At 40.8% G+C, this 18,362-nt stretch overlaps 2 protein-coding genes across 2 annotated transcripts in view; both read right to left on the reverse strand.

Annotated features, from left to right (window-relative positions):
- LOC133011050 (NAD-dependent protein deacylase sirtuin-5, mitochondrial-like) overlaps window positions 1-18,362 on the reverse strand; it is a 231,594-nt gene that overhangs the window by 151,272 nt on the left and 61,960 nt on the right. Inside the window, exon 4 of the mRNA XM_061078731.1 lies at window positions 1,255-1,275. Within this exon, the coding sequence (XP_060934714.1) occupies window positions 1,255-1,275 (21 nt within the window). The remainder of the gene's footprint in view (window positions 1-1,254; window positions 1,276-18,362) is intronic.
- LOC133010445 (leukocyte elastase inhibitor-like) lies at window positions 8,023-11,098 on the reverse strand. The gene is made up of 6 exons (XM_061078027.1): window positions 10,823-11,098; window positions 10,163-10,300; window positions 9,945-10,062; window positions 9,716-9,858; window positions 9,380-9,541; window positions 8,023-8,830 (listed from the first exon to the last, which is right to left on the reverse strand). The coding sequence occupies exons 1-6, from the start codon at window positions 11,096-11,098 to the stop codon at window positions 8,411-8,413; spliced, it is 1,257 nt and encodes a 418-aa protein (XP_060934010.1). The 3' UTR covers window positions 8,023-8,410.

Genomic DNA, 18,362 nt, shown 5'->3' on the forward strand with positions numbered 1-18,362 from the left:
CAGTTTTTTACCTCCACTTAGGAGGTTATATTTGTACTTTGTTTGTCTGTGTAGTGGGAATTTATTATGAGATGTGAAATAATGAGTTTCTCAGACCGGAGTTGTCTTTCAGTTTTAATTATTAGCTCTGCAAAGGGTTAAACAGTCAGCAACAAGGCTTCAGAGTACAACCACTAGTAATTAAAAAGGAAGGTTTTTAAACATCTTCCGTCTTGTGTCACTTTCTACAGAAGGAGTAATCAACCCCAGCACCCAGTTGTACATATAACGGTCAACAGGAGAAGGAGGTGAATGTCCGTGTGTTGATAAACAGATGTTCTTCACTTCGTCACTTCATCAGGACCTTATTTATTTATCGCTGATTTGATATGTTTTTATACTTTTACACTATACTTTTACCACCACTAATGTACAGGACATTTTGTAACATGAAGTTTATCTAAAAAAAACCCTCATCTTTTATGCTTTTTACATGATTGACAAACATCTATTTCTTATCTTATAATTGACTTTTTATTGCTTTTTATTTGACCTCCTTACTCTTCACGTACCTCTGTTTGTTTGTTGACCTGTGCTTTTTGACACGTATCATATTGGAATGTTGTTTGTGTGAACAGGGTGAGCTTCAAATTAATTCCCCCCCCCGTGGGTTCAGGAATAAAAACAAAATCGGATTCGGAACAATATGCAGTGACAACTTCATCTTCTTTGATTGGATGCAGAATTACAACCGAATCAGGAACATGACAACTGAGACTGAAAGAAAATAAATATTTGTTTCAGACATGATGGATTGATATAAATGAGAAAAACAAGAGAATCTCAAAACTGTGGTGAAAGAAATCGAAAATTAGACAATTGTTTTGTGTTGGATACAGTTCAGGAGTCGTTGATTTGTTTTTGCAGTTTGATGTTGAGCAGTTCTTTGAATTTTACTCTTTTCAATTCATTTTAAATTGTTTTGAGTATTTTGGTTCTTTGTTACATCAGCCCTGTTTCTTGAAAAATGTCGGTGAACTGCTCATTTTACTTGCACACCACTCCTGTAACTTTTGTTGGGCAAGGCCCAGGGATCTGACTTAGAACAAAGAGTCGTAAAACCTTAGGCCAGGCTCGGATAACCCCTTACATTTTAAAATCCAGCATGGGGCCCTTATCACCATGTGGCAGCAGGTCACTTCCTGGGTCCCCACTGTAAGCCCGCCCCTGGGGGCCAAATCCTGACAACTCAATTGGCTGGAGGGCCACACTGACCCCTGACCCCTCCTCCCAGGGGGGAGTCACCTGGAACATGACTTAAAAAGGCTGAGCTCACAGAAACCTTTTTTTCCTCCGATGCTGATGTGACAACGAGACCATTTCATTCATTCATTCTTTTATCTTAGTTGACGTTTTATTTTGGAAAGGACTTTTCCTGTTTTAACTTGGAAAGATCAAACAGGAAATTGCTCGCTGGACGATCTCAGACTGTTTCCTTTTCCACACGGACTTTACTTTTATTCTTTCTCCACACGATCTACAACGGCTACAAACAGCCGCACGTTCCTGTGAGTGACCACGAGCTCCGCTGCTGCAGAAGAAGACGAAACCTCATCTCGCCACGGAGCACGACGGATCGGCTCCGGCCCAGCTGCGGTGCTCACGAGAGCCCGCCTGAGAGACTTCAAGCGATTCACTGAACCTCAGGGGATTCGCGCCAATGGGCATGCAACCCACGAAATCACGGTCACAGTAAGAGGCTTATGTTGTCTGGGCAGATGTTAGTTTTGATACGTAGCATATTGTTTAATATTTGATTGTATCTGTTGCGAGACCGCTGAGTCTCATTGTTTTAGCCGGCTACGACGAGCCGCTACTTCCGGTTCATTTCCGGGTTTGGTGTTAGTGGTTGAGCGCTGCGAGGAAAGCCTCCAGCCACACTGTTAACGTCTGTGTTAGTCTGCAGTGAGTTTACCGATCAGAACCTCAGCCCACAACGTCCGCTTTGGACTGAGTGGTTAAATCACTGTTAATCTATCTCTGGCGTGTTTTTAAGAGCTTCTTTGAACTCTCCTTACATGTTTTCTCTCTCTCTCTCTCTCTCTCCTTCTAAACCGACCTATACACACTTCCGATCTGTATTTATAATACAGATCATGTCACATAGTTAAATCTATGCTTAGAGAGGCTGAACACATCTGGAAACCATTCGGCCCCCAAAGCCAAGCAGAGATAAGAATTCTCTTTGTCTAAAATTTCCTTTGTGTAATTCATGTGACGACCACCAGTGTGCGCTCCGGCCACATGGTGTCATTAACATAGACTCCATCTTGAATAACGCAAGTTAACCCACCATTTTGAGTCTATTATTGCCACGCCTCCGCTCTCTCTCTCCTCCCATCCTGGCTCTAAATTCACAACGGCTCCGCCATCTTGTTTTGTAGTCAATACGCCATTTTGAGAGTTTTTAGGCCTTGATTCCACGAATCATGATCGGCCTCCATCTTAGATGTGATGTCACTACGCGTCATCGCCACGCCCCTTCTTTTTCTCTCTCTCTCGCACACACACACACACACACACACACACACACACACACACACACACACACACACACACACACACACACACACACACACACACACACATTGATAGACACAGACAGATACACACACACAGAGACACATAGATGGACCAGAGGTTACATGCGTGTTCTAAATTGTGATAAGCTGCTGTTGTCATCTTTGAAATATGGGAGTTTGTTAAAATGATAAATCATTAAATAACACTAACTTTATTTCACATACACACACATAGACACACATACACAGAGAGACACTTTGACACAGACACACACACACATAGAGACAGACATACATAGGTAGACCGCAGGTTGTCCATGTATTTTCTGAATTGTGATAAGTGCTGCTGCTGTGTTTATCTTTGAAATATTGGAGCTTGTTAAAATGATAAATCATTGAAAAACATTATAACTTTATTTCCCCTTTTTAATAAATACTTTTGTAATTAAAGTATCTGTAGTCTGTGATTATTTGTGCATAAGTGTGTGATTGCAGCTGGATTATGATTGCCTGTGCTCGAACTTAGAAGCCTTCACTGTTTATTAAGTAATCGTTAATATTAAAATATTGACATTATTAATTTGACATTTATCATTATGAGACTGATAATTATAGCTTGACATCGTTGGTCCCTGGAAACCAGGGTGGTGCCCCCCTTTCTCAATTATTAATATAGATAGTATTATTCTTAAATTGATAATTTTATTGTTTTTGACTAATTATTTTCATTATTCTTGGTTGATAACCTTATCATTGTTAATTGATAGCTTGTACTTTCTAATTGATAATTCCTATTTTCTCATTAGTGGTTTTATTGTTATTTGATTACTGATCATCTTCAATTAATAATTTAATTATTTTTGATAGATAATTTTTATTATTTTAATAATCATATTTCATGATTATTAATAATTAGCCAACGTCAAGTCTACTCCTATTGCACAACACTTTATTCTTTTATTTCCTGGTTCCTTTCTGCAACGTATTTACTACTGAGAACAATTACACACTATAATCTCTCTGGTGCCAGACAATGCTCACAAGAGAGAGGTGATGCCTTTAGCAGAGTTTGATACAGACATCTTCAGTTCTCTGGAGCTGGGACATAATGTGACTTCAGCTCATTGTTCTATTGCCCTCAAGTGAAATGATTTTGTTTTGAATAACAAGGATCTAGAGGTGCATTCAAAATAATCTGCAGTGTTGAGTTTAATTGCAGCGTCGTCCGTTCATAGCTTCTTTAAATGAGCTCATCACCTGAACCTGTGCTTCCACTTTTATTTAACATATTTAGGAAACAGTGAGTGTAGATATAGAGTAACCACTCTAGGGTCATTAAATGACAAACTATTCAACTGTATAAGAAATACAAAGTGTGTTTTAATATTTACATATAGTGACCTGGTGCTGACCCCATTGTCTGTCGGCATTTTTTCTATTTGATGCCTTTTGATTTGTTTTATGCAGTTGTATTTATTTCCTTTCATAAGAGCTTGTTAAGGCAGTTTTGTCATCTTCTTCTTTGTTTTAATGTGTATTTTCAGGTCATAAAACAATGGAGAGTGACACAGTAGTGAATAACAAACAGCACAGAAACATTTGGGCCACATTTTTCTGAAGTGGGCTCTAGCGCAATTTATACTATTTGTATATTATTTGAGGTTGAGTGGTCAGTAGAGGAACACGTACACCAGTATATATACAGTACATGTTTGGGTGTGACTGGGCGATAAGCCACTGACTGCTGGGGACAAAAAACAACTAAAGGCCAACTGGCACCAGTGGAATAAATCTAAACCCACCCAATTCCGAGGAAATGTTTGCACAACCTCTTTGTGCGATGACTCTGGTCAAGTTTATTTATTAATCTTTATCACTATTAGTGAGAATCTTACACAGAAGTTGTATTCATGCACATTGTTGATGTTTTACGACCTTTTTTACGACCTTTTCTTATGCTACAATTGTAAAGCAACTTGCTCTCTTTATGCTTTTAATCTCTACAAATTTCCAGAGTAATGATATAAAGGACCAAGCCTCTGTGAGCAATACAGATGCACTTACAGCAAACCAGTTAGAAAATAGTTTTTATCCCTTAGTCGATTAAATCATGATAAAAGTGATGTTTAATGGCGTATACGATTATATGAAACCATGCAAAAGAAAACTAATTGTACGTTGCATTCAAAATGAATTCAGTACTGACTGTGTGCAGGAGTTATGTTGAAAATATTAAATCTGTCATGCTTTCAAAGTTTATAATGGAATCAGATTAGGACAAGACAAACACAGTGAGGAACATGCAGAATGTTCTGTTCTCTTGGTGCCACAAACTAACTCTAACGTTTTTGGTTTATTTTAATAAATAATCAACTTTATTACTGCACATGTCTACTGTTAACCCTCTGAGAGCCACTGGGCCTCAAATATCAAATATCATGTTGTCTTTAGAGCGACACGACTCTTCAATGGTTTCAGCTGCCGTTTTTCCTGTTAAACTGAATAAACAGTTCTAACAAGCAAGCCCCTGTTTTGTGAGTAATTTACATCACTTAGCATTCTTCTTTTTCTCCAGGCAATGTGTCGTCCATATTGTGGAACTGAATTTGTTGGATGTTTGTTGGATGTGGCAGCAGTGTCCATCACTTTTAGGTGTCCCCTGGTAACACTTCCAGTGCGTTGAGCTCCCAGGACCAACGTAGAAATGTGTGTTTCTTTAATTGCAGCGCATTTCTGTAATGTGTGGTGTTGTGTTGTCAAATTGATGAAGACATTTTCTTCCTTTGCTTGTGTTTGGTCCGTTTGCATGTGTTTTCTTTAGTTCCAGTGCACTGAGCTCTCAGGACCAAAGTAGAAAGTTGTGTCTGTGGCATTTACTGTGATAATGTCTCGTCCTCACTCATCAAGGAAGGTCACAGTCACCGCTGGCAACCATGAAGAAACATTTCTTATCCATGCAAACCTTTGAACCCTCTGTTACATAACTGCCACCCGACTCCCCTTCCACAGAAGCCCTCCCTCCCTTTTCCTGTGTCCCTCACACCTGAGTAACAATATGAGTTCATGAGAAATTTCATTGAATGTTAATAATTAAATCACTTCTGATATATAAGTTAGAAGTTCCCTGATTTCATGTAAGGACCAAATCAGACAAAATCTCCTTATCAATAATCAATGACATATTTTGGTGGCTACAAAATTTTTTTAGGGTTTCAAACAGGCCTATTTATTGCTTAAAAAATATAATTTTACTCTAATTGCATTCATTTGCCTAATTAAATTTTTTTTTTTCCCACGTAGGAGGTTATATTTTATTTTGTTTGCCTGTCTCCTCGTTAGCATCTGTCTCTTGGTGCCTCTCCAAATAAATGGGTGGTTTTGGAATTTTGTTTCAGCTTCTTTTCAATCTATGGCAGTAGCGGGGGTGCACATGATCGACAGGTACACAGAATAAAGAGTGAAGGACATTTTTAATTGGCCCGTATCAAAGTCTAAAAATATTATGCACTGTGGCCAACTGTATTGCACTTCTTAGTTTAAACACTAGGTGGCGCCAACTGACTACCAGTTGTCCTTCAGACCAAAGCGAAGCATCACTGCTCCCACTGAGCGCCACATTCATCCCATTACAGGTGAGTTGAAAATATACACAGTTTTCAGTTGTTAATAAGCCCCATTACTTAATAAATTTAGTCAATTTAAGTTGATGACAATTTGTTAACAAGCCCAATCATTTATTTGTGTAATAAGCTTGAAATATCCATAACGCTATTTCTCTTCTTATCTCTCCCTTCAGAGAGGACAATGAAGGGGGATCAGCACCCGAAGAACCAATCTGAACTCTCAATGAGAGAATGACCTGCAAACCTTTTTGTAAAAAATAAAATTAAAATCTACTAATGGAGAGCTATAATGGAGGCTTTATTTCTTCAAACATGTTCAATTATCAAACGTAATGTACCTGCATTTGATTGATTTTGCCAATATTAGTGCATTAGAAGTGAGGCAGTATACCTCACGTCTAGTGAGTGGCCCAGTCCTTCGTATATTTTTCTGTATGTTGCCCTTGGGAAAAGAAGTTTAAATATGTGTATGTAAGTATGCTTGCAGGTTAGAGAAAGTAGCTAGTTGCATGCAAAGAAATACTGTGAAGAGCATAACAAGCTGCCGCTCTCCTCCATGGAAGTGGAGCAGAAAGGGAGGTGAGCTGGAGAAGCCACACTTCTCCTCTGAATGAGTCGAAAAGAGAGAGAAGAGAGGGGACCTGGCTTATATTGGTCTGGTGACCTCACGGGTCATGGGACCCAGTGTGACTAATAGTGATTGAAACTTATGTGCCAGGTCATTTTTCCCACCTCTGTGTGACGTTGAAGCTCCCTGGGAGATTGAGTTCTGGAGGATCTGGTTTGTCTCCAGAACAAAGAACATGTGGTCAGGTTTTGACTCCACATGGAGGCTGAACTGTAGTTCCCAAATACCAGGTCCTGACACCAGTGAGAGATAAACGTAAATTCGACCGAGTCCAATGCGGATTCAAGTAGAATTTTGATGCAAAACAAAATGCAACTCAATCTGATGAGGACTAAAATAAGAGTCCTGCTTTGTTCTGGACCAAATGGAAAAGTGCATCGGATCAAAGTTCTACAGTTACACTTGTCTGTCGAGGTTGCTGAGTTGTTGTCAGTGTGAAGGATTGGAGGGGCCGGGGGGTTCCTAATATGTCGGGGCATCAGTGAGTGTGTACATCTGTGCACACTGCACAACATGTGTGTTTACCTGCACTCGTGTGATGGTGTTCTCCGTGTGCATTGTGTACGACACTCAGAGCAGAATGTCCCGGGCTCAGTAACAATCTGGCCCAGATCTGGTCCCTTGGTGAGTTGAAAGCATGATACAAGCATTTTAATTTTCAAGTATCAGCATCACATGTTTTGGTCTTTATCTGCCGCCATTATCTCTGTGAAAAGCAGCAATGAATCCTGGGATACGTCGGCCTGAGAGGGATCCGCCTGTTGGAGCCGCCATTGCTCGGGATGGAAGGAACCATTTAGAAACAGGAAGGTGTTATCGCCTCGCTGGTACGCAAACTATCTTAAAATTAATTAAATATATTTTCATATTATTTACCTATTACTGAAGTGGGCATTATTGCAATTTATACTATTGCTTTTCAGTTTTTAATTCTGCTATAAACTGCATGAATACATTCTGATTACAAACAATGCTGGTTCACTTCTTCATCATCATTATTCTTTCTTTGGTTTATATGTTACGTAATTATATTACAGCAGGAAATAAACTGCACAATTATACCTTACTTATTAGAACCATTTTAAACATATTCAATATTGGACAGCTTCTATTGTTGTGAAAAAGTCTGAACCGGACGATCTCCTGCTGCTTCTTCACATGTGAAACACAAACTCCAGAAATTGTCTTTCCAAAATCAACACAAAAATCATTGTTGGATCAAAAATATTCTTTATTAATGAATTTCTTCATCTATAATTCAGTGCAAAAACAGAAGAAAAAACCAAGCTAATTAGCATAAATCCCAGAACATAAAGCCCACATTTAAAGGATTAAGCCCTTTTCATTAATTAATATCTTCCTCTATAATTTCTGTGCAAAAACAGAAGAAAAAAACAAGCTAATTAGCATAAATCCCCCCAAAAATAAAGCCCACATTTAAAGGATTAAGCCCTCTTCATTAATTAATGTCTTCCTATATAATTTCAGTGCAAAAACAGAAGAAAAAACCAAGCTAATTAGCATTAATCCCAGAAAATAAAGCCTCCACATTTAAAGGATTAAGCCTTTATTTGAATATCTTTCTCTCCTGGTTCTGTCTACTGAGGAGATGAGAACCTGCCGAGGAAGAGGATGGACTTGGTTTTATTGTGCCTGATGAAGAAGAGGAAGGGGTGGTCTGCTTTGAACAACAGATCCTTGCGCTCGTTCGGCCCACAGCTACCTACCATGACAACTGCTGTGGCCGCAGCCGCCTCCGTGCCATCCTCGTTCACCTCCACGAAGGCCTTGTGTACCACCGCAGACACGTAGAGATCTCTTCTGCCGTTCATGCCAGACAGGTCGGCCTTTGACGCGCAGAACACGTCCGTCATGCCCAGCTTGGACAGAGGGTCGTTCAGCTCGTAGTTCTCCTCCAGCTTGAACTTTGGCAGTTGAACCATGATCTCTGACTGGACGTCCATGTTTTTCCTGTCGGTCCATTCATTCAGCCTCTCCACTGTCAGCTCCTTCTCCAGCTGGAACAGAGCAAATACATTTTATCACATCTCTAAGAACTAAGAAGAGGCTCTCTTGTGATTAAAAGGCTGAAACATTTGATGTTGCTAAAGTACACAATAGAAGTTATGTCCCTAACATCTGCTGGTGGTCGCTAACATCCGATAACACCAACTAGTGGTAGGTATTAATAAGTGCAGTACAAGGGATATTCTCCATCTTGTTGTATATTCTACCCCCTAAAAAACAATCATCGATTGAGTTGCTGTTGCCTCCTTTTAGCTAAACTTCAGTTGTTTAGTAAACACAGAGTCTGTTAAAGACAAATAACATTGCACAGGCTGGTAAGTTGTAAGATGCATAATATACACATGTAGTAGTTTTACCATTTTGGTCTCTACCAACTCCTGAGGAAAATATCTGCCTTTTTAGTGCATAGATGATCAACTTCCTTCACCAGCTGGTCTCCATCTTTGTCTGTCTGCTGTTAGGTGCTCGACGGGGAGTGAGCAGCAGCTTTTATCTGAGCTTCTCAATATGAAATAATCTATTGATTTTTCTCTGTGTACCTTCAGCAGAGGGTCAGAGCCGTCTGTGGACTGTTTAGGCAACAGGATCAACATGCTGAGCTCCTCCTTCTCATACGGCAGCTCCAGGATCTGCAGATCACCGATGGATTGGTAGGGCAGCTTCTTCTTCTGGAACATCATCTGGACTGGTTTGCTCTCATTCTGAAACACAGAAACACAAACAACTATTAAAATGTCTATCTAGCTAATCATTTCATTGTGATTAAGTTACTATCTACTCTAGTTTGAGAAGCTAAGGGACATAGAATGTAATAACCATAAATAAAAGTACAAACGCTACACAACATGCTAAATTATGATGAGCGACTTTTTTACCTGGCTGACTTTAAAGGGCATCTCTTTAGTCTGTGCTTTATCAAAGCGGTTCATCCAGTTTCCCTTAAAGTAGATGGCATTGACCAGAACCAGCTTTGTCTCTCTAGAGACTGTCCCCGGCTTCAGGAGATCTTTTATTTTATCTGAAATGTAACAGAAAACCTGACAATTCAGAACAATGTAGAAAGATTTATTCCCTTTTTCATTATATTCATGTGTAAAGTCGTACTTTCTGTCTGCTTCTGGACCCAGGTGTTGATCTCCACTCTGCTCGCCTCTGCGGCTCCGATGAAATCCACAGTCTTCAGATCGGCCTTGTAGTACTTACGCGTGTCTTCCAGGAACCGCTGCAGAGACCATATATCATCTTATACTTTCAAGGATATTTAAAAAAAATCTATTTAAGTATCAATTTCTGCTGTGATAAGTGAACAATTAAAAACTCACAGATAGGAACTTTTCAGTTTTCTCCCCATACAGACGATTGGCTGTTTTCAGAATGTATGAAGCCGATGGTGAGTTGATGTTTTCGATCAGCTTCTTGAAGTTGGCGTGGAAGTCTTCACCAGGTTGGAATGACAGGGCCTGTGTGGAAGTTTGGATTGACACATGACATTTAAATGCTTTCAGATGTGCACCTAAGAGTCCAGGGTCTGTAGGTGAGGAAGCTAATCTCTGAGTCAGTTGCTCAGAACATTTTCTGGAAGTTTTCCTGCCAGCCCACTTGTAAAATGTCCGTAAAATGTAGAAATCAGAAGGTGATACAATCTCATCTCTCACCTGCAAATTCTACATATTCACACGCAGAATCTGTTTATAGAGATTTCTTCTATAGAAACCCGAGTGAAACACTGCAGATTCAAATCTGCACATTTTTAACATTGAAGTCATTAATAGATGAGACTAAAATAAGATACAAATAAGAAACTGTAAGATTTGTTCTTCTGTTCAGAAAGCAAACTGGTTTAATGAACTGAACTGAACTGTCAGTTCAATGTCCTGCTGTCAGAGAGCAGCACATACTGGACCTTGTGTCAGGGGATTTATCTAGAGTCAGAAGAACAGATGGTTTAGAAACTCTGTTCAGTCTGCTCCATCATAACCAACTGGTCCCACAGCTCTGACTCTCTGAATGACAGGTAACAGAGACATGGTGTGATGTACCTTTTCCATTTGAGCAGCTGTGTCTCCTCTGGCTCCCAGGTAGACCATAGCCAGAGCTGAACTGATGCTCAGCGGAGACACCAACATATTCCCTGATGGGTTTGCACGGCTCAGAGTCCGGTACAGCTGCACATCGCCTGAGATGTCGATTGAGCCTCCGCGTATTCTTTGGAATGAGACTCTGTTGTGGTCGCCGTGGATGCTGACTATGGGGCCCATGGCTGAGGATGTACAGTTGTCCTGTAATGAACATAAACAGCTTTTTAGACATACATATTTTAAATCTGAACAGAAATGCACCTGATTGCTGCTTGATTGTATTACAATTATTTGCAGAACATAATGTGCCAAGACCCCGACACCCACCAGATTGTTTGGGATTGAACCAAACTAAATTTTATTTGTATATGGCGCCAAATCATAACAAACAATCTCTTACAGCGCAAGAAAAAAAAACCCACGTCAAATCAGATCAAAATACCTGAGAGATAAGAAGATGTGGAAGCAGAGAATGTGAACCTGGAGGTTGAGTGGTCAGTAGAGGAACACGTACACCAGTATATATACAGTATATGTGTGGGTGTGACTGGGCAATAAGTCACTGACTGAAGGAAACAAAACACTGTTATAGGCCAACTGGCATCAGTGGAAAAAAACACAACCAACACAATTATGAGGAAATGTTTGCACAACATCTTTGTGTGATGACTGTGATAAAGTGTATTTATTTATATTTATCACTTTTACTGAGAATCTTACACAGAACTTGTATTTATATACATTGTTTATTTTGTACAACCTATTTTTATGCTGCCTTTGTGGGGCACTTTGCAACATATGTTATGAAAAATGCTCTATAAATACAGATTGTTATTATTATTAATATCACTATTATGTGCTTGTGTGCTTGTAGTGGATGGGCAGAGGGGACATTTAATTATGTGTATGGGAAAATTTGTTTATCGTTAAAATCATTTTCCAGTGTGTTCCCTGGTGCGATATGTTTGCGGCGAGCGAAAAACCATTGACGTCGAAATCATTGGTGCAGTGCATTGCCATACAAACCATTAGCAAGTCAGATTTACCTTGAGCCTCAGTGTACCCTCAAGTTCGGCCTGTATCACTGATTACAAGGCAAAAACACCTGATGATGGTGGATCCAGTGTGGCGGATTCTATATCGTGCTGGCTGATCGTAATAATAATGGCAGATCCTTTATCAAGTTGGCATCTGATAACGGTGGTGGAGCACGAATGAGGTGGCAGCTGATGATGGATCCTAACTGGCGGCAGTGAACAATGACTGTGGACTATAATGCATCTGATCTTAATGCTTGATCATGATCTTGCTGGCAGCTGACCATAGACTATGATTGCAGGACAGCAGGACAGCTTGATATATAGTATACTTGACATCTATTGCACTTCTGTCCGTCCTGGGAGACGGATCCTCACATGTGGCTCTCTCTATTTACACTGTTAAAATGTTTTTTAGTAGCTTTTACTCTTACTCTTGTTGAGGGTTAAGGACAGAGGATGTCACACCATGTTAAAGCCCTATGTGACAAATTGTGATTTGTGAGTATATATTATTATACAAATCAAATTTGATTGATTGATTGATTGATTACACCCGATGGAACTTTCCACTGAGCTGTTGTTGATAAGTGGGTTTGATTTTAGGGACTTTCCAGGCCTGGTAAGTTTCACTTCCTGCTTCCCTGTAATTTTGACACCAACGAACTAAGAGCTCAGTGAAGCCAGAAATAAAACCAGAAGGCAGACAGAGAATGATGCATTGTATGAGGCTGTGGTGAAATAAATGCCCATCACAGGCAGTGGAATTGGGGACTGGAGTCATACATTTCCTTTCAAACAGAGTGGGGGTAAAAGATGTTTACTGATTACAGAGGAAAAAGCCCAGATTAAAGAGCCACCAGCTCACGTTTCAAAAAGATTCTCTCCACTCAGCGACGCACCCGTTGAGAAGCAAACTCTGGTAATTGGCAATTCGGTTCTGAGAAACGTGAGGTTAGCGACACCAGCGACCACAGTCAATTGCATCCAAGGTGCCAGAGCAGGCAGACGAATCCAAACTGAAGCTGCTGGCTAAAACAAAACGTAAATACAGTAAAATCGTAATTCACGTCGGCAGCAACGACTCCTGGCTTCGCATGTCGGAGGTCACTAAAGTTAATGTAGAGTCGGTGTGTCCTTTTCGCAGAAAGATGCAGAAAAACTAGTCCACTCCTTTGTTACATCCAGACTGGATTACTGTAATTCATTAAAAAAAGACTCTGTAGTTTGTCCAAAATGTCGCAGCACGTGTCCTGACAAGAACCAAGAAAAGAGAGCACATTTCTCCAGTATTAGCATCGCTACACTGGCTTCTGGTTAAATCTAGAATAGAAAATAATTTTAAAATTCTCTTCCTCACCTTCAAGGCCTTAATAATGCGGCACCATTTTACCTCAAAGAGCTGTTAGTACCTTATCAACCAACTAGAGCACTCCGCTCCCAGAATTCAGGCTTACTTGTCGTCCCTAAAGTCTCTAAAAGTAGAGTAGGAGCCAGAGCTTTCAGCCTTCAAGCCCCTCTCCTCTGGAATCATATTTCCCTTTCAGTTTGGGAAGCAGACACCATCTGCACGTTTAAGAGTAGGCTTAAAACCTTCCTTTTTGATTAAGCTTATAGTTAGAGCTGGTACAGGCTTGTCTTAGACCTGCTCTTAGGTATGCTGCTATAGGTCTAGAAGGTCGATAACATCAACTGTCGGTATGCATTAATAAGTGCGGCAGAGTGTAACTTAACCTATGTTCTAAAATTGGAAGCGTTTAGTTGAAAAAGGCATAGAGGTATTGATGTCTGATATACTGAGTGGGCCACATGGCTTTCATAGTACTGCCATACAAACCAGTAACCGGTCAGATTTACCTTGAGCCTCAGGGTAGCCTCAAGTTCGGCCTGTATCACTGATTACAAGGCAAAAACACCTGATGATGGTGGATCCAGTGTGGCGGATTCTATATCGTGCTGGCTGATCGTAATAATAATGGAGGATCCTTTATCAGGTTGGCATCTGATAACGGTGGTGGAGCACGAATGAGGTGGCAGCTGATAATGGATCCTCACTGGCGGCAGTGGACAATGACTGTGGACTATAATGCATCTGATCTTGATGCTTGATCATGATCTTGCTGGCAGCTGACCATAGACTATGATTGCAGGACAGCAGGACTGCTTGATATATAGTATAGTTGACATCTATTGCACTTGTGTCCGTCATGGCAGAGGGATCCTCACATGTGTCACTCTGCGGTTTCCACATTCTTTTTACCCTGTTAAAATGTTTTTTAGCAGTTTTTACTCTTACTCTTGCTGAGGGTTAAGGACAGAGGAAGTCACACCATGTTAAAGCCCTATGAGACAAATTGTTATTTGTGAGTATGGGCTATACAAACAAAGTGTGATTGATTGATTGCTTACACCCGATGGTACTTTCCACTGAGCTGTTGTTGATAAGTGGGTTCGATTTTAGGGACGTTCCAGGCCTGGTAAGTTTCACTTCCTGCTTCCCTGTAATTTGAAAACAAAGAACAAAGAGCTCAGTGGGGGTAAAAGATGGTTTACTGATTACACAAAGGATGGTTCACTTACTTCATCACTATGAAGGAGGGGCATAGGCTCCTCAAATATTTCCTCCTGGCAGCAGGCCAGGAAGCAGGAAACAGAAACGTGGGAAATCAATGAAAGCATGTCAAATATTCATTATCTCAAAAATCTAAGTGTAACAGGTTACTTTGAAAACTTCTACTTCACATCAAGAATCAAGTTTATCACATGTGAAACAGTAGTGCACATGACCCAGGCACTTCTTGCTGTTAGACTTTTCATAAGTAGAAACACAAATGTTATGTAATATGAGCTTTTTTTGCTGTGGTGTGAATGTCTACAAATCCATCCATCCATTATCTATACTGGTTATCATTTGAGGTCTGTGGGGGGAGCTGAAGCCAACCCCGATAGGTCGCCAGGATATCGCAGGGTCGATAATACAGAGACATTGAACCATCAACACTTCTAGGCTTCAAAGCGTGTGTCGAGTCATCAGGAAGATTTTTGTGAAGCGCCTATCGATGCTTGTGTTGATGACGTTCGAAGCCTCGCGAGCCGGCTGTACCACATGGGTCAGAAAAATGCTCTATAAATACAGATTTTTATTATTATTAATATCACTATTATGTGCTTGTGTGCTTGTAGTGGATGGGCAGAGGGGACATTTAATCATGTGAATGGGAAAATTTGTTTATCGTTAAAATCATTTCAGTGTGTTCCCTGGTGCGATATGTTTGCGGCGAGCGAAAAACGATCGACGTCGTAATCATTGGTGCGGCGCACTGCCATACAAATCAGTAGCCAGTCAGATTTACCTTGAGCCTCAGTGTACCCTCAAGTTCGGCCTGTATCATTGTATCACTGATTACAAGGCAAAAACACCTGATGACGCCAGGGTGCAAAGTGAATTTCTGACACAGGACACACGGAGCTTCTCTTTCCTGCTTCTCCTTCCTCTTCTCCATCCTTATCACATCAAAGTAATTCATATCTCATCAGTACATGTTTCTGACTTGACCCCTTCCCCGGAGTCCCTGTGCCTTATCGCCCGCAGATCCAGGGCCGCAGCTGTGGCCACATCATCATGGACTACGATCTGTTGATCGCGTACCAGAGATCGCAATGGTGGATCCAGTGAGGCGGATTCTGTATCGTCCTGGCTGATCGTAATAAGAATGGTGGATCCTTTGTCACGTTGGCATCTGATAACGGTGGTGGAGCACGACCGAGGCGGCAGCTGATGATGGATCCTAATTGGCGGCAGTGGACAATGACTGTGGACTTAGCGCATCTGATCTTGATGCTGGATCATGATCTTGCTGGCAGCTGACCATAGACTATGATTACAGCAGGACTGCTTGACATACTGTATAGTACTTCTCCTCAGATACTTGACCTTCAAGTATCTGACCTTCAGTTATCCTTCAAAAAGCTAACCCTCATCAATGCTGCTAAAAACTTTAATCTTGATGATGTTTAATTATTTTTATTTGCTCTTGTGCAACGTTGTCTCCCTTTTATTGATTCTTCTTATTTGTATTTTTTGTTATGGCTTTTACGTGATTATATATTCTTATTGCACATTGTGTATAAAATATAATGATGATATAATGATCATAACTTATTTTGTCATTATTTTAATATACAAAGTCATTGTTTTTAGTAATAGTTTTGAACTAGCAATTATTTATTTAAGAAATAAACTCATTATTGGTTTGTAACAAGTCATTATTAGGAGATACTACATGATTATATTTGATTAGTAAATCATTTCTTATCAGTTCCATGGGAATCAAGATAAGCAACACCTCTGATTCACCCGCATGTGTTCATTGGACAAACGGTGTTCAACCATGAGAAAATCCTCCCATTGTCCTCAGGTGTTCTGTCACGGAAGGGTGTGGAGGTGGAGGTGGAGGTGGAGATGGAGGTGTGCTCTCCCTGCCTCCGGCTCTGCATGTGTGCACCAGAACAGAGCCACACCACAAATACAGTTTGAATGATAAACATGTAAACAGTTTTGGATGGTTTGGAGTTGACCTGAAGCTGCTGGCTGTCTCTGTGTCCCACTGTGGGTTTTTCAGGAGGTGCTGAAGGTGATGCGCACCATGGATGACCACATCGTCCAGGGACTGAACACCACCGTTCCCACAGTTTCCTTCTCAGGCAAAGTTGATGCCACACAAACATGCAAACAACTGTATGAATGTGTGAGTGTGACGACCGAGACTGAGATATAAACCTCCAAAGTGTCTTGTTGGGACATGGTTTTTATGCAAAAAGGCAGGTCTCTCTTTCAGGCCTGTATTCGAAGTAAAAACCTGAAAGCACATGTCCTTTGTCCTGACAAGCCGCATGGGCTGGAGAATACTCAATCTCCCAGAGTGCAACGTGTTCTCTTTGTCCTGAGAAGGTCAAATAACTCAAACTCCCAGGAGGCAACATGTCCCCTTTGTTTCAGCATCTTCGCACATAGGTGCGAATATCTACCAGGGTCAACTCCAATTGGTCAGTCTGGTCCCATGACCAAGGGGCAACCGGGTCTATAAAAGATCAAGGCTCCCCCAGAGTCATGCTCTTTCTCCAATCCCTCGGAGGGCCGAAGGCTGCTCCAGCAGCTCTCTTCTCCACCGACCACCACTGAGGACAACAGGCCGCCGGCCTTTCCTCCTGCATCGGCGAGTTGAGGAACCAGATTCCTCCAGCTCAAATCTTCTCTATCCAACAACCGGAGGTCAAAGGTTGAGCTTCCAGCTCATCTTCTCAAGAAAACCTCCACGCATCCCAAGCTTCTTCTAAACTCCTTGCAGCGACTCGGTGTCCTGCAGGTAAGAACTACCGATTCAATAAGCCACTGAACTGCACAGCTCAACAGAACCGCGGAAGCAGAGACCACACGAACCAGAGACTTCAAAAGCCTGAACTGCTAACCGAACTGCACAGCAACTTTCTCCCTGTCCTTGGACTGGTAACATTATCTGGGCTTAATAATTTTACTAGGCTAAGCAAGACTGTTTAATTGATTCTGTGTGGTGTTTATAAGTTTGATATATGTGGTGATATTGTGTTACAAGTTAAATCAAGGTTAATGTGAGTTGGGCTCTACAAAGACCCTGCCATTTTCTGATTAGCATTCTCACAGACCCCGCATATCTCTTCACCTACTTAGCTACGTCCCCCGACCGGAAGGAGGGGGGGGGGCCTGCTAGCTTAGAGATCTTAAAAGATCACAGGAAGGTGTGACTCTCTTTGTTAGCCACCAGAGAGACCCTCACACACACACACACACACACACCCACTCACACACACATCTTTATTAGTTAGTATATTGTTTAGTAATTGGTGTTTTATACTTATTATGTTTATAATAAATGCTTTCTTTTAACCTTGTCCTGTCATTAATGTTGCATAAGTGAAGTTTGCCAACCTCTACACTGTCAAGAACTCTATAAACCTTAACTGTTCATTATATAGTCTTTAATAGTAAATATTAAGATTTCTAATTGAACTAGATCTAAATGAGACTGATCTTAATCAATAAATTGGCTATCTTTTCCCTTCTATGAAGGGTGGTGCCCCGCGAGAACTTATTCAAACTAAAGTTATGATTTAATATTAATATTTTATATACTAATGTTTTATTTTTCTATTTTTGATATCCAAATTTATTGAACGCCTAAAGGCACACCAGCTTTTGGTATCATTCCTAACCATTATTGCACAACAGTCTCTTCTAGAGTTTTCTCCACAAGGCATCTTTTGTCCTTGTGAGTCACACAGGTGATGGAGGCCCATCTGAGCAGAGACCAAGCTATCAAGGCCTGTATAGCCAAAACATCTGCGGTGATGGGACAGCTGGGTGAGGAAAG

The sequence above is a fragment of the Limanda limanda genome, chromosome 9 (assembly GCF_963576545.1).
Source record: "Limanda limanda chromosome 9, fLimLim1.1, whole genome shotgun sequence".
NCBI classification, from domain to species: Eukaryota; Metazoa; Chordata; class Actinopteri; order Pleuronectiformes; family Pleuronectidae; genus Limanda; species Limanda limanda.

Coding starts and splice junctions, on each gene's coding strand:
- LOC133010445 (XM_061078027.1), bottom strand. CDS start 11,098: ATGGGCCCCATAGTCAGCATCCACGGCGACCACAACAGAGTCTCATTC. Junction 10,063..10,162: donor AAACTGAAAAGTTCCTATCT/GTGAGTTTTTAA, acceptor TGGTCTCTGCAG/CGGTTCCTGGAAGACACGCG. Junction 9,859..9,944: donor GGTCCAGAAGCAGACAGAAA/GTACGACTTTAC, acceptor GTTACATTTCAG/ATAAAATAAAAGATCTCCTG.